We start from the raw sequence: 16,784 nt of genomic DNA on the forward strand, positions 1-16,784 counted from the left end.
GGCAGGACAGGAGGTTCAGAAATTGAAAGTCAAAAGCCAACTAGAGGGGTAAAAAGTATCTGTCACCAAACTGATGACTGAAGTTAGGCTCCTGGGTCCACCTGGTGGAAGGAAAGCATCAACTCCCGCACACTATCATCCAACCCCACACCCACACCTTAGCTGTGCACTCCACATACAAATAAATAAAGGGAATATAAAAAATTTAAGGAGTTGAATGGCTTTCTTGTTTACAGATGGAGTTCGGTACCATTCAGGACATTGCCTCAATTTTAAAAGAGGTTGAGGGGGTATACAGAAGAGGTAAAATTATAAATATAAGGCTGGAGAGATGGCTCAGCAGTTAGGAGCACTTGCTGCTCTTGCAGAGGACATAGGTTCAATTCCCAGCACTCATATGACAACTCACAACCATCTGTCACTCCAGTTCCAAGAGATCCAATGTCCTCTTCCAGCTGTCTCAGCACCTGCATACATGTGACACACTTACTCTTAGCACCTGCATACATGTGACACACTTACTCTTAGCACCTGCATACATGTGTCACACTTACTCTTAGCACCTGCATACATGTGACACACATACTCACTCGTAAATAATTTTTAAACACTATAAAGATCTGTGTGAGATACATTACCATAAAAATCAAGACATGGTTACTCTTGTGGTAACTGAAGGTTTTTCCGGAAATGGTCTATTTCCTTATGCTCCTGGCTTCAAGGCTTTTAGTTGCTCCATTATACACAACATTTGCCTCATGTGTGTTCCTCTGCTTACGTTTGTCCAACAATAAAACTCTTTTAGTGAAGGATGACAGGAAGAAATGTTGGCAAATGTTTGATAGCTGCTGGCACTGGGCATGGGAATAAATTCTATTACCCTCTTGCTTTTGTATATAGTTTCCATAATAAAAGAACTTGGCTTTATAAAACTTTCACTGGGACTGAAAAGATAGCTCAGCGGTTAAGAGCACTGACTACTCTTCCAGAGGTCCTGGGTTCAATTCCCAGCAACCACAGGGTGGCTCACAAACCATCTGTAATGGGAATCTGATGCCCTCTTCTGGTGTGTCTGAAGACAGCTAGAGTGTACTCACATACATTAAATAAATAAATAAATAATAAGCAAACAAATGAATAAATAAACTTTAACTGTAGCCTAGTGCTGGTCCCTGCCCAGAGTAGCTTTCGAAATCGCAGAGGAGAGAGAACAGATCAACAGTCAGACAAGAGTTACTGCCACACAGGGGAGAGGCATGCTATTCAGTCCCAAGGTAGAGGGTAGATTTTGGGATGCTCTGCGTCCTCCAGCTAAAGAGCAGGTTAACAGGAAACACCAGAGGGGGAACTTCCAGACAGAAGAGAAGACAATGCCCAGAGGCCCTAGAGAACAGCTCACATCACGTTTCTGGTGGTCATGAGGTAACAGCATGGCTGATCTTTCCCTAATTCACATTGTCTCAGAATGCTCAGCACGGTCCGTTCCTGTACCTGCAGGACTCCTCAGTCTTCACCTCCCTACCCCACTTGACACTGCAGACAGCACAGAGCTGAATCAAGGAGCCAGAGGCGCGAGAGGGTCCTGACCTACCAATTCTGGACCCTGACACCCAGAGGCTCTAGCTGAGAAACATAATGTAGGGCCCAGAAAACTATACAGTCCTAAAAAAAATGGGGTGTGTGTGTATGTGTGCATGTGTGTCTGTATGTATGTGTGTGTATGTGTGTGTATGTGTGCATGTGTGTATATGTGTGTATGTGTGTATGTGTGTCTGTATGTATGTGTGTGTATGTGTGTATGTGTGTGTATGTGTGCATGTGTGTATATGTGTGTATGTGTGCATGTGTGTATATGTGTGTATGTGTGTATGTGTGCATGTGTGTATATGTGTGTATGTGTGTATGTGTGTGTGTGTATGTGTGTGTGTGCATGCGTGCGTGCGTGCGTGCGTGTGTCTGTGTGTGTGGCTGTGTGTGTATATGTGTGTGTATGTGTGTGTATGTATGTGTGTGTATGTGAGTGTATGTGTGTGTACATGTGTCTGTGTGTGTGCATGTGTGTGTATGTGTGTGTATGTGTGCATGTGAGTGTATGTGTATGTTCGTGTGCGTGTGCGTGTGCGTGTGCGTGTGTGTGTGTGTGTGTGTGTACACAGATATGAGCATGTACCATAGCAGGAACACGGAATGGAGAGGACAACTTGAAGCAGGCAATTCTGTCCTTCCAGTATGTGAGCCCTGGGTATGGAACTCAGGGTTCCATGCTTGGCCACGAGTGCCCTGACCCAAGGAGTCTCCTCACCAGCCCTCCCTTTTATGTCTCAAAAGGAGTCATTTTTCTTGATGTTTTTACTTGAAATGTTCAGGAGGGGTAAGTGTGTGTGTGTGTGTGTGTGTGTGTTGTATGTGTGTGTATGTGTGTGAAAATGTTCATAGGGGAATACTAAGCATACAAAGTGACTGTTAACACACTCATAAGTGGGCAGGCCAGCGAGCACAGACCCAGAGAACACCAGCAAACCCAACCTTGTTTATACAGCAAGCAGAGCAAATGCATGGCTGATTCAGTTCTGCCTTCAGATCAAGTCAGCCATTTCTGCACCTCCTAAGATCTGACTCACTCTCCGGGCCTGGAGAGTAAAGCTGCCTCTCCTCCCTCAACACCACACACACACTCTATAGTACAGCCCCTCCCCCCACACATACCCTATAGCCCTACACACACCCTAAAGCCCCTCCTCCCAAATACATGAAAGTCCCTCCACATGCACACACACCCTACAGTACAGCTGCCCTCCATACCCCTCCCTCACATACCCAAAAGCCCCTCCCCCACACTAAAGCCCCCCACCCTATAGCCCCTCCCACCAGTACACCAAAGCCCCTCCCCACACACCCTACAGGAGACGTCTACCCCACTACTGTCTATACGCTCAGCTTCATCCTGCTGTATCCGTTATGAACATTTATTTAACAAAGGTTTATGGAGCACCTGACCATCTGGTGACTTAAACAAGATTTTTAGCAGCCCAGCTCTCAGGGAGAGAGAGGGAGATGTCACTGAGTTAACTCAGGGTGCTGATGCTATGAGGTACAGTATGTGCTTGTCACTGTTGGGACGGGGAGGCCCACAGGGAAAGTTTCTTGGTGGAATTGCACTTTTAAGACTGGAATGTGAGTTTAAAAAAAATAGTTGAAACAAAAAAACATTAAAAAGGCACAGTGGTGCCGGCTCTCTCGTCCAGCTGAGCAACATGCCCAAAGAAAATAAGGCCAAGGGGAAGAACGTGACCCTGACCCTTGCCATCATGAAGAAACAGGAAGCCAAAAGGTGGTCAGTTCTTTGTTTGAGAAAAGACCCAAGAACTTCCGCATTGGACAGGACACCCAGCCTGCTGCAGTGGCAAAGAGCCATCTTCTGTAAGTGGCTCAAAGGACCCCTGGCCATTGACCAGTTCCCCCAGGCCCTAGACAGGCAGACAGCGACTCCCTACCTCCAGCTGCTTAAGCTTGCCCACAAGTGCAGGCCAGAGACAAAGCAGGAGAAGCAAAGGCTACTGGCCTGGCTGAGAAGAAAGCTGCAAAGGGGGTGTCCCAACTAAGAGACACCTGTGCCCCTAGCAGGGGTCAATACAGCCACCACCTTGGTGGAGAACAAGAAGGCTCAGCTGGAGGTGATTGCCCATGATGTAGACCCCATTGAGCCGGTGGTTTTCCTGCCTGCCCTGTGTCGAAAGATGGGGGTGCCCTACTGCATCATCAAGGGAAAGGCCAGGCTGGGGCACCTGGTCCACAGGAAGACATGCACCACTGTTGCCTTCACACAGGTCAACTCTGGAAGACAAGGGAGCTCTGGCTAAGCTCGTGGAAGCTGCTAGGACCAATTATAATGACAGATCCTCCACCACTGGGGAGGCAACGTCCTGGGTCCTAAGTCTGTGGCTCCCATTGCCAAGCTGGAACAGACAAAGGCTAAAGAACTCGCCACTAAACTGGGTTAAATGTACGATAAGTGTTCCGTACATAAATATCATTTAAAGATTTTATGCCACATTTCCCGCGCCGCAGCGAGCGGCAGGGATTCGGCGCTGGAAAAAAAAAAAAGATTTTAAAAAGACACAGTGGGGGGGTTGGGGACTTAGCTCAGTGGTAGAGCGCTTGCCTAGCAAGAGCAAGGCCCTGGGTTCTGTCCCCAGCTCTGAAAAAAAGAAAAGAAAAGAAAAAAAAAGACACAGTGGGTGCTGGGGATTTAGCTCAGTGGTAGAGTGCTTGCCTAGCAAGCTCAAGGCCCTGGGTTCGGTCCCCCGCTCCGGAAAAAAAGAGGGAAAAAAAAAAAAAGACACAGTGGAATGAAGTGTTTTAAAAGTATAAAACGTGGGGCTGGCGATGTGATTCAGCTGCTGAAGTGAGCACAAAACCCTGGGTTGGCACCACATAAGCTGGCCGTGGTGACACATGTGTAACCATAGTCCTTAGGAGACAGCCAGCCCTGGATACAGGGGACCCTAATCTGAAGTGTAAAGAGAAGATTCTCAAAAGATGTGATGAGCGTAGCAGCCACAGAGGAAGACTCGGGAGAGAGCAGGAAGATGAGAAACCTCTTGGCTGGTGGGGGATGTTTAGAAGTAACTAGGAAAGACTGAGAATATCATAGAACTGGAATACAATAGAACAGGAGACAGGTGGAGAGAGGGAGCTTCTGTCGCACGCACACATCAATAACCCAGCACTGACAGTCATCAGTGAAGCTGTCACCAGGATTTATACCCCAAAATTCAGTCCTCTAGTGAGAACACTGTTGAGACAGCATTCCCAGGGGAGCTTTGAGGTCTTGATGAGGTGCTAAAAAGATGGAGGTCTGGAGAGACAGCTCGGACAGTGAAGCCCTTGCCACGCGAGCATGAAGAACTGATTTCATTCCCTCATTTTGGGGACGGTGTCCTGGAGAGATGGCTCAGTGGTCCAGAACACTTGCTGCTCCTGAAGAGGACTCTGGTTACTGATGCCATTGGATGGCTGTGTCTCATGGGTAGAGCGTACACAAGGTCCTGAGTTCAATTCCCACTCCCCCACTCCCATCCTTGTGGGGTGGGAGTTCCCTGCAGGTTTGTGAATCCCAGGTCCCCCAGGCTTCCTGGAGTTCTCATGTATAAGCCAGGTTGACAGTAGTTCCACCCGTCATTATCTGGGTCGCTAGGAAATGGTAAAGACTGAAGAACACTTTCTGTTCTCCAGAACTGCCACAGAATCGCACAGTACTGATTGCCACAGGAGCTTGGCACTGGCACCAAGGAGTCAGGAGGGGAAAAGGCTTCTGAGAAACCTCACGAGGCAGCTGCCCATATGCTGTAACTCACCAGGAAGTGGCTTTGCTTGCAAGTAGCTACAAATGTCACCGTTTATAAGATGGGTATGCTAATTAGCCTGGCGGCAGTAATCACTTACATTTATATGTAATTGTAATATATACTGGTTTGTACCTTAAACACATACGGTTTTTTATGTTAAAGGAAGCTGTGCAACATGAAAGCTTGAATTTGAATCCCTATTTGGGCTTCTCTATGTCACTGGGGAGCAGAGCAGGCAGATCCTGGGAACTGGGTAGCCAGTTGGCCTAGCCAAAAAGGCAAGCTTCCAGTTCAGTGAGACACCATGTCTCAACACAAGAGGCAGAAAGCAGTAAAAGAAAACACCCAACATCTCCCTCCACCCCTGCACATGCACCGAAAGGTATGTGTGCACCCATAAGCTTATGTGCTTGTCTCACACACACACACATACACACACACACACACACACACACACACACACGAGAACACACATACTCATGCAAGCATGCATGCACGCACAAAACTGAATTAGATTGAAAATAAAGAGAAAACGTTAAAGATATGATGTTCCCCATTTTCCTTACTGAGAGCAGTCACTCCCCCTCCACACAATATAAAAAGTTAATATCTGCATTAAGCTAAAGATTTAATGCCGATGATGCAGAATTATAAATACTAAATTTGTGAGGACTCTTATTCAACCAATGCATTATTAATAATAAATATAAACCCATGTGGCTGGGGATATAGTTCAGTTGGTACAGTGCTTGTCCAGCACTCACAAAACCCTGGGTTCAGTCCCCAGGCCCCAGCATAACAGAAACTGGGTGTGGTGGGGCCCACGTGTAACCCCAGTCCTCACGAGACTGAGGAAAGAGGATTTCCTTAGCTTAGGCTGCATTAGCACCTGACTCAAAAGACACGTGAAGCAAAACAAAGTTCCCAAGGGTGTCCCAGGTCAGGCCCTTGGAGTTGTACCAGTAAACAGACAAGACACAAGTTGTATCCCTGGGGAGTTTTGCTCTATCAGGGACGCAGAACAGAAAGTAGAGTCCTATAGTCAGGACAGTAGAATGCAGTGGAGGAAAAGTAAGCATGGCAGTGATTAGGGGTGCTATACATTCCCAGGGCATGATCAGGGCAGCCTCGCCAAGAGGCCATTCGCCGGGGGAACAGCATGTTGTCAGAAGAAGACTGTCCAAGCCGACAGTCAGGGGCACTCAGGAAATAGCCACACAGCCAGACTGACTGGGGTAGAAAGAACAACGATCACAGGGCCTGGAGTGTTTTCTTCCACATGAGATGAGAAGCCATGGAGGGTTTGGAGCACAGAATAAAGAGACAGCAGCTCTGACAGAGTTGCGATATAAAGGAGAGAGTGGTGAGCTTAAGACATGGGACCAAGGGGTGGGGTATGGCTCAGTGAATAAAAGTCACCCAGACCTGGTGACCTGGTGACCTGGTGACCCGAGCCCTATCTCTGAAAGCCACGTAATCAGTCAGATGAGAGTTGAGACAGGGCAGTCAGCTGGACAACACCCATGGGCCTGTAGTACACAGTGCAGTGGTGGAAACCAGACAGATCCTTCTTCAACAAAGTGGGAGGTGGGAACAGGCTTCAGAGATGGGAAGCAAACGCCCTGAAAAGAACACTCGTTGTTTTCCCTTCGTAATATTATTATAATAATTAAATAATTAATAATAATTAAATATTTTGAAATTAAGAGCTTCAATTTTGTTTGTTTTTGTTTTTGTTTTCCGGGACAGGGTTTCTCTGTGGGCCCTATCTCTCCTGGAACTCACTCTGCAGACCAGGCTGTCCTCAAACTCAGAGGTCCACCTGCCTCTGCCTCCCGAGTGCTGGGATTTAAAGGCCTGTACCACTGCCTGGTACTGAGAGTCTGAAATTTTAAAATCACATGTTTAAATGTATTCTTTTTGCTACACATGATGACACACACATGATCCTAGCTACCCAAAAGGCCAGATTGTCTGAAGCCAAGAGTTAGAGGCAAGTCTGTGCAGCAGAGAGACCTCCGTCTCAGACGTTTGTGTGATACATTGAGAGGGAAGGAACTACCAAAGGTTCGCCCACTCATTTGATGAGCTGTTTGGTACCTAACTATACAAACTGATAAAGGTTGCATATCTCTAACCCAAAATGTTCCCAAATCTGACACTCTTTGAGCATCAACACGGCAGGCAGGCAGAATCTGGGCAGGCGCTCAAAGCGGTATATAAAGATCACATTCTGGCTGTGTATAAAGTGGATACAAAACATAAAATTAATTTTGCTTTGTGCATACAGTATATTAAAACAGAAATTAATTTTCTGTTTAGACTTAGGTCCCATCCCAGGACTTTTCACTGTGTGTTTGCAAATATTCCAAAGGATTTCTTAGATGTCTGAGACACCGAGGTCACAAGCACTTCTGGTGAGGGAAATCACTGGCCAGTCTAACCAAGACCCAGGAATGACTTCTGTTTTCTAAAGAAACAGAGGCTGAGTTTCTGGTGTCTGGTTATACCAGCTTCTAGCCACAGTTAAGTGTACGGCTTGCTCCTGCAGTCGCTCCTCGAAGTAAGGGTTTATAAACAGATCAAGCCGTCAGCTCCATGCTGAACAGTTAAGGTAGTTAAATATTCAAAACGCCTCCTCACCAAAACATATAACGATGCTCAAGAACTCACGAGCTACAGGCACAATGACTCAACTCTTTTATATAATCTGAATGTTTTTAAAAATAGTTTAAGGGTGAGTGAGTGGTTAAGGAGCTTTTATAAGGGGGAAGACCTGAGTTCAAAGACCAACACACATGTAAAACCCGGAGTCTGGCTCCGTACGCCTGTGAGCCCAATGTTGTGGGACAAAGACAGGCAGAGTCCAAGAGTCCACTGGCCAGTCGGCCTAGCTGCAATGAGAGGGTCAGATTAAGTGAGAGGCTCTGTCTCAAAGCAGTAAGGCAGAGAGAAGAGGAAGGCACACCACATTCTGCTCTGGCCTCTGTATTTAGGTATCATGTGCATATACACACACACTCATGTGTATGAATCAAACACATACACCATACACACATACATATCACACACACATACACACACACGCACCATCCCCACACAAATACCACACATACATAATGAAAAACATTGCTATTTAGCTTTCTAAAGAGATGTCTTTCATTTATGTGATGAGTTAGTCAAACTCTCCTCCCCACCCTCTCTCCTGAATTGCTCAGTTAGTTATTCGTGGGAGCATACAATAGAGGCTTTTTGCATAATCCATATGTTTCTATGATCACAATAGTCTGCACCCAGCCAACATCAGTAGCAAATGTGAAACAATTCACAGGCTTCGTTCACTTCCCCCTCCAGGGACCATGAAACCCACAGCAGTCATTCATTTCCCAGCAGCATCGCCTGTTTTTAATATGTACTTGTTGTGCATTGTGGTGGGTTTTATAGAGATATTTTCATCCAAACATATCATGTACTTTGACCATATTCATTCCTCATATAGTCCCCACCCTGTAAGGTCCCTTCCTGTTTCTCTTGTTTCTACTTTCCTTCTTTTTTAATATTTATTTATTTTATGTATGTGAGTACACTGTAGCCGTCTTCAGACACACCAGAAGAGGGCATCAGATCCCATTACAGATGGTTGTGAGGAACCATGTGGTTGCTGGGAATTGAACTCAGGACCTCTGGAAGAGCAGTCGGTGCTCTTAACCACTGAGTCATCTCTCCAATCCCTTGTTTCTACTTTCATCGCACACACACACACACATACACACACACACACACACACACACACGTATGTATGTATGTGTATGCGTATGTGTATATGTATATGTATGTTATTATTACATATGTACACACGTCCTTTACAATCTAGGATATATGATATATATGAGGAAATGTGGTCTGGCTTCTTCCACATAATATGATTAACTACAGTTGCATCCACTTTCCTTCAAACAACATAATTACATTCTTCTTTACAGTTGACTACAGCTCCATTGAGTGTGTCTGTGCATATATACATACATGTACACATACACATACACATACATACATATACATACAAATACATACATATACATACATATATACATATGTGTACACATGTACATATACATAGGTGTGTATATATACATATATATGTGCATATATAAAATGTTCTCTATCCTTCCATCAGTTGACAGACTCCTAAGCTGATCCCACAACTCAGCTTTGAACAGCGGAACAAGCGTGGCCCTGTAGGTCCCTCCACACCATGCAAATTGAAAGTCCTTTGCCCAGAAGCTGTCCAGTTTGACTCTATGGCTTTTTTTTTTTTTTTTTTTGGTTGTGGAACATTTATACTAACTTCGCAGTAGCTGCACTAACTTACATCCCCCTCAGCAGTACACGGGGTTCCTGTCCCCCCTCTGCCCCTGCCCAGCATGGCTGATGTTTGGTTGTCTATTATCGTAGTTGCTGTTTCTGCCTGTGCGTTTGATAAGGAAAGTTCAGGAATGCCAAGTAGCACATGTGTAGGTCAGAGGATAATTTGGGGAAGTCCATTCTCTCCTTCTCCCTTGATACGGTTCCAGGTCGCTAGGTTTGTAAGCCAAGGGCTTTACCACTGAGCCGTACAACCAGCCCTGCCTTTGGTTTTATTTAACGAGAGTGATTCTGAGTTTGGTAAATGGATCTCACTGTATTTTTGACTTGTATTTTTCTAATGACTAACACAACACCTTCTGGGGACAAAAGCAATACATATCTTTGTGTTTGGATTGAAAAGCTTTTGGCTACAAAGTTTTTCTTGGTGCGAGTTATTAATCCCAGCACTCAGGAAGCAGAGGCAAGAGGGTCTCTGAGTTCAAGGCCAGCCTAGTCTACATAGTGGGTTCCAGACCAGCCAGGGCTACATAACAAATGCCTGTCTTGAAAGAACAGTTTTTCTAAATTTGTATCTAGAATTTGCATGCAATTACTAAGAACCTTCTAGCTTCTGTGCAAACAATTAGAACCAGAAAACCCAAACCAAGTTTTGACTCCAACGAACCAACGGGAAAGTTAAGCCTGAAAAAGCCACTTAACTTCTCCGAGGCACACTTGGACCAGCTCTAAAATGCAACAGTGAGACAGACTGACCACACCCTACCCTGCGTGCCTAGAGGAGCAAGAGACACACAGTCACTGGAAGTTTGCCTGCACCTGCCTCACCTGACCTCAGACTCCTTCCTCTTGAGAGTAAAGCTCTTGGTATGTCTGTCCCAGCAGCCACTTCTCTAGAGTCAGAGGGCTTCTGAGTTCCCTGTCTGTGCCATTCTCTTTAGGGAGGAAAATTTTTTCTCTTTTTATTTTATACACTAACCTCTCAAAAAACAAGTGTGCATCACCATCACCAGAGAACAGGGGAGGGAACAGAATGCCCAGGGTGTGCTTTCTATGCTCTGTCTCTGTCTCTGTCTCTGTCTCTGTCTCTGTCTCTGTCTCTCTATCCCTCCTCTTCTCTTCTCCTCTCTCTCTCTCTCTCTCTCTCTCTCTCTCTCTCTCTCTCTCTCTCCCCGTCCCTCTCTCTCTCTCTCTCTCTCTCTCTCTCTCTCTCTCTCTCTCTCCCCCCCCCCCGTCCCTCCCTCTCTCCCTCCCTCTCTCTCTCCTCTCTCCCACCCCACCCTGACAGGCTCTTGCCATGTATATAGCTCAAGCTGGGTTCAGATTTGCTCTTAGCCTAGCCTGGCCTCAAAGTCGTGATCCTAGTGCCTCAGGTTCAGAGTGCAAGGGTAACAGGTATGGACCACCATCGTTAGCTTCCTAAGACATCTGAAGGCTTGGTTTTGTTTGTCCTTTCCTTAGTACCCTGTGGGGAGTGCACACAATGGGAGTGGTGGTTACAGAAGAACTGTGTGATGTGTCTTTGATTTCATTAAGCAACTTCAGCCTCAGGGTCCGCTCCTAAGAGGTTTACTCTCTGCAGTGGTGAGTACTGTGTTATCTGATGATTTCATACATGTGTATGCTGTAATCTGGTCAAACTCTCCTCCCATGCCCTTTTACTCTCCTCTAGCCCCTGCCAAGCCATGCCTCTGTAGGTACTGGATAGAACGAGGCCTGTCATTGGATGAGAAGGAAGGATGGGTGGGAGAAACGTTTTAGAAAGAAGAAAAGGAGCGGGAGTGAGGAAGAGGAGCTGGGAGAATATGGTGGCAGATGTTAAGTTCTTCTCCGCATAGATACAGGTTGTTATGGCTATTTTTAAGGGATGGGTGTGTGTATAGATGGGCAAATTATATCTTAGTAATTGGATCAGAGGTTATTGTGTGCTGGGTTCTTTCATGTGGTGACTTAATTGAGTCCACGGTAAGAGATAGACAGTCTCTGTATGAAACTGGCATGGCAGCGACCTGCCTTGGGAACTAGATGGGTCGAGAGATTGCTGCTGGGCTCAGAGAGCAGCCATCGGCAGTGTGAGATGGGATGGAGCTTAGCGGGTGAGACGCTTTGCTGACTGAGATGAAAATATCCCGCAGATGCCGAGTGGCCCAACGTCCAGTGCCGGTGCTAGCTCAGGATAAAAGAAACCATTTTTTTTTTTTTTTACCTGCAACACACCTCTTGCCAACGACTCTCCCTCACATTTCCATATTGGTTTTTTTGTGTTTACCTAGGGCTGCCTTCATGATCTTGGGTGTGGAGCTAATCTACTGGACTGTGGCACCTCCCCAGTGCCTACACCACTGAAGACATGGCGCTCTCTCTCTCTCTCTCTCTCTCTCTCTCTCTCTCTCTCTCTCTCTCTCTCTCAGCAGCCCTCGACAGTCAGTAACTTCCCTGGGAGGAGCAGGTGACCAGTACTTTGACCTGCGCATACAAGTGTAGTGGTCAGAGAAGAACTTCCAAGAGTCTCTTCTCCTTCCATCAAGTAGGCTCTGAGGCTAGAACTCACGTGGTCAGCTTTGGCAGCAAGCGCCTTTAACCACTGAGCCATCTCGCCCACTCTTAACGTTTCATAATCCATCCGGAAAACAGAGGTTGATCATCCACACAAGCATACCATCGCTACAAAAACTATCGTATGGACTTTTACACATCAAAACACCTTATGCTCATTAATATCTCAGAATTTTATCTGGTAAGCCAATGTGCTGGAAACCAAAAACACTCAACAGAGCTACCAAGCTATTATTAAAGAACTGGAAAAACGAGTTAGCAATGTAGCTTTGAGGAATTTGGAGTCAGGGGAAAAAGGGGCTTACACGGAGGCTCTGCCATTTACCACGTGTCCTAAATGTGAATTTAATTCTCTGCACTGCTTCTTAAGTAGCTTCCCCTTCCTCTCTCTTCCTATGGGAAGAGAGGTAGGCGTATCCTATTCTGTCAAATCTTTCTCTTATTTGTCACCTTGTCTGTCACTCAATTAGGTATCACTTTCAAACATGGCTGCTTCTTTCTACAAACTAACTTTACCTTCATTGTTTGGGATTGAAGGAGTGTACTCAGGGCCTGACTGTATTCCAGCCAGAGGGATTAAAAGTGTATGCTAAGGCTGAGCCCCACCACAGCTAGAAATAGGTTTTTTTTTTTCAGTTAAAACACAGTCTTGGGGTTCACAGTGTGATCAAATATCCTGCAACAATGTATGATTTTGAATCTGAACCTCAAAGCCCTGGTTCCGTCTGTGCGAAGCAAGAACACAGTAACACTTCTTAGGGGCTAAGTATATTGGATAAAATCATGTATCTTTAGCTCAGAATCCTTTATGCACACACAATAAGGAAAGCTGTCCATGAAAAAGACTAAGTCTGGAGTCAGTCCCCGGTTACAGAAGAGAGTTTAAAGCTCCCCAGTATTACACGAAGGCTCTTGCTAGCTTGGAAACCAGAGAATTTGAGTATAAACAGCAGCCTTGCTTTTCTTCCACCAAGCTACCTGACCTTGGTCAAGGTCCAGCCTTTTGCAGGTCAGCCATTTGTTTCCCTGGCCCATATCCGTGGTATTAATTACAGTTTTCAGAGTCCTGACCGTATCCAGTGTAACCTGTTGGGTTTACATACAGACGCCTCCAGTCTGAAGGACAGCCTTGTTGGGAGATAACCTTTATCTCTGCCCGATAGGTGGCTGATGCTGACAGAAGTCAACCTTAGCCAAGGCTACCCAGCTACTGCATGTTGGTGGCTCCACAGTCAACCACATCTGGTTAGCCTGCCACCTACCTCACCTGGAGACGGTGAAAGTCGAGTGTTACTCTAAAAGTTCCTCTTCAATTGAACACTCCTATACAAACACCGTGTTACGGCAATCCTACACTAAAAATAAATGATCCACAAAAAGACTTGTGATTTGTCCTTAGAGCCTGGGAACCCTGAAAGAACAAAGGCTAGCACTTTTAAAACTCCTTTCTTGGGGTTGGAAAGATGGGTCAATGGTTAGGAGTGCTGACCGATCTTCCAGACAGCTCTGGTGTGATTCCCAGCACCCACATGGCTGCTAACCACCCTCTGTAATCCCACTTCTAGGGGATGAGTCTGTACAGACACGTGTAAACAAAACACTCACCCACATAAGACAATGTTTTTAACCCTCAAAAAATTAATAAAAAACAGATGTACGTAGGCCCGCTCTGAGAAGAAGTTGCTATCTACAGTTCTGAAAGCCCACGGCAAAAGCCTGAGCTCCAAAAGAGACGGTGCGTATATCCATGCATTTGTGTGCACACACGCACATTTCGTGTGCCCTGGCAATAGCACGCACACTCACACAAAAATGAACAAAACGTTTTCATGTGTGCAACTGCTTGTAGAGGCCAGGGGGACACTGAGTAGGAATGCCAGAGTCCTGAACATTGCTTCTTAGACTCCGTGTTTGTTTGTTTGCTTGTTTGAGACAACTTCTCTCACAATCCTGAAACATACAGAGTAGACTAGGCTGGTTCAAGCCTGTCCCTAGGCTGGGGTTACCACCGTGTGTTTTTTCTGATGAGTTCAGGGATTTGAACTCCGGAGTCTTCGGCTTTTACTGCAGCTCTAAAACATTTACTTCACACCGGTGTAAGCGCCGAGGGCCCACAAAAATCCTCACAGACTAATGCGTCTAAGATAGGACCTATGGCAACTCCAGTTTCAGGCATCATATTATCAATCTACTTACATTTCTTGGTCTCTTTTCAAAGATACCTTGGGAAAATGTAGCTGAGCTCTTCCGTGAAAGCTGCGTTTGCTAGTCAGATAGTTTGCTATGATTTTCTGAGTTCCTTCCCTTGGAATAACAACCCATGTTTTAAATTTCTTATATATTATCACCAAAGCAGTTCTTCCTGGAGCCATCCAGGGGTGAGCAAAGTAGGCTTCAGGTTGCACCCACCAGGAAGTCCTTCCCCTTTACACTTTCCCCCTTCTCTTTAACTCTGGTTAGACTCCCAATGCAGCTCTCTGACAGAAAGCCTAAGAGTAAAGTCCAAGTCCTGTGGAAGGCATTCATTCGTCGCAACAGATCTGAGTCCCGGAAGGTGCTGGCGCACATCCTATCCTGAACGACCAGACCTGAGCACGTCTACAGCAGACTCCCTAACAAAAGAAAGCCTAGTCGCCTTGACCCCAATGACCCACAAGCCGGATCTGAGCGGATAGTTTCATCCGGTCCCGGGACTGGCCTTTCCACCACCACACACTCTTCCCTCCGATGCTCTGGGGACCGACTCCACCCAGCACCAGCAGGCTACTTGAGGCTCGGGAAGTGCTGCGCCGCAGGCTTGGGTGGCGAACAGACTGTGCCCCCTGCGCTTACCTCGGACGGCGCGATCTCAAACACCCCTGCGATCTTGGCGTAGAGCTCGCTGATGCTGGAGAAGTCCTCCACTCGGCCCGTGGCGCTGCCGTGCGCCAGCTGTGCGTGGAACACCAGCCTCCGTGCCGGAGCTGGGGGTCCGGGGACACCCTGGCTGCCACCGGACCTCTCGCCCTCCACCAGCCTCGCGGTCTCCTTGGACTTGGCAGCCTTCTTCTTCCCACGCAGCCCAAGCGGCATCTTGCAGATCCGAGGGTGTGGACCACCAGGCTCTCCCTGGCCTCGGACAGCGGACTTTGCGCTCGGGGGCCTGGCTCCGCGCAGGTGACAGTGGCTGCTTGGCCAATGGCAGCAGCGCTTCCGCCTAGCGGCGCGGGTTTCAGGTCCCCTCCCTGTGAAGGACAGGGCACCTGAGCCGGGCTGCTACCTGCTCAGGCAGAAGGAAAGCTGTGCACAATGGGTCAGCTCCCTTCTAGACTCAAGCTTACCGGGTCAACCCAAGCCTCCTCTGAGTGAAAGGAATTGATTTCCATGAAGGGACCGGGATGCTAACAAAGGTCTCTCACGTCAGCCTTGCTTTCCCTTTCACAATCTGGGCGCTCAACTGGGTGTGGTGGTTGAGGCCAGTGATTCCAGCACTGTTAAGGCTGGGACAGGATGCTTGCAAGGATTAGAAGACTCGCCTGGCCTACAGAGTGAGCCCACTTCACACACACCCACGATGAAAGGCCCTCAACTATAATATCTGCAGGGAAATGAAAAGATGGAAAGAGGACATTACTATGTTAAACAGAGTAGGCCGGGCTCAAAAAGAAGACTGTTGCCTGTTTTTCTTCTCATGTGTAGATTACATGTGTCGGGGAACATGCAAAAAAAAGAAAGGGAACTGTGGGAGGTTACAGAATCCATAAGACAGGAAAGTAGACAGGGGAAGGTGGTCCAGGGAGAACAGTGGGGGAGGAGACACAGAAACAGACGACAGTGACCTGTACGTGTGAAAATGCCATAACCAAACTCATAACTTTGTGTGCTAACCTAAAAACCATTGTAGTAGAGGCAGCATTCAGCCACATTTGGGTAACCCCAGCCAGAGACTTTGTCCATAGGAACCTATGTAGAAGCCATCCTTCCTCGAACTTGCCCTCTCTGCAATGAGCTCTCTCCCTCTGCAAGTGTCAAGTCAAGTACCTCAGCCATTCTCGCAGTACCTCTCTGTGACAGGCTCCTTTTGGGAGGCCCACTTTCTCCCCTAGGTTTTCAACACTCCTCAGTCCATTGTTTCACATCCTAAGAGAAACTCTGTCCTGTTCTTCAAAGAGCTGAAGACATTCACTGAGATGTGTGTGCCCTCTGTTCCCCATGCCGCATCAGAAACTCTAGCCACCTCACTTCTATAAGCTCTGAAGCAATCTTTCATCTGAAACCATCTAATTTCTCCACTCTAGGCTCTCTTTAAGAAAAGGTGGCGGGGGTAGTGTGTGTGTGTGTGTGTGTGTGTGTGTGTGTGTGTGTATGCATGCATGTGTGTATATGTATGTACATTACATGAGTATATATGTACATTCATGTAGTGTGTATATATGTGTGTATGTACATGTAGTATATATGTGCATGCATGTGTGTATATATGCATGTGTGTATATGTAGTATATATGTGCATGCATGTGTGTATATATGCATGTG

The 16,784-nt window shown here is 46.7% G+C and overlaps 1 protein-coding gene across 1 annotated transcript in view; it reads right to left on the reverse strand.

The window, feature by feature from the left end:
• Gipc2 (GIPC PDZ domain containing family, member 2) overlaps positions 1 to 15,359 on the reverse strand; it is a 79,317-nt gene extending 63,958 nt beyond the window's left edge. Inside the window, exon 1 of the mRNA NM_001037210.1 lies at positions 15,102 to 15,359. Coding sequence (NP_001032287.1) covers positions 15,102 to 15,341 — 240 coding nt within the window. The 5' untranslated portion in view covers positions 15,342 to 15,359. The remainder of the gene's footprint in view (positions 1 to 15,101) is intronic.
• Between the last annotated feature and the right edge of the window lie 1,425 nt (positions 15,360 to 16,784).

This window comes from Rattus norvegicus, chromosome 2 (genome assembly GCF_021556685.1).
Source record: "Rattus norvegicus strain SHRSP/BbbUtx chromosome 2, alternate assembly SHRSP_T2T, whole genome shotgun sequence".
Lineage (NCBI taxonomy): Eukaryota > Metazoa > Chordata > Mammalia > Rodentia > Muridae > Rattus > Rattus norvegicus.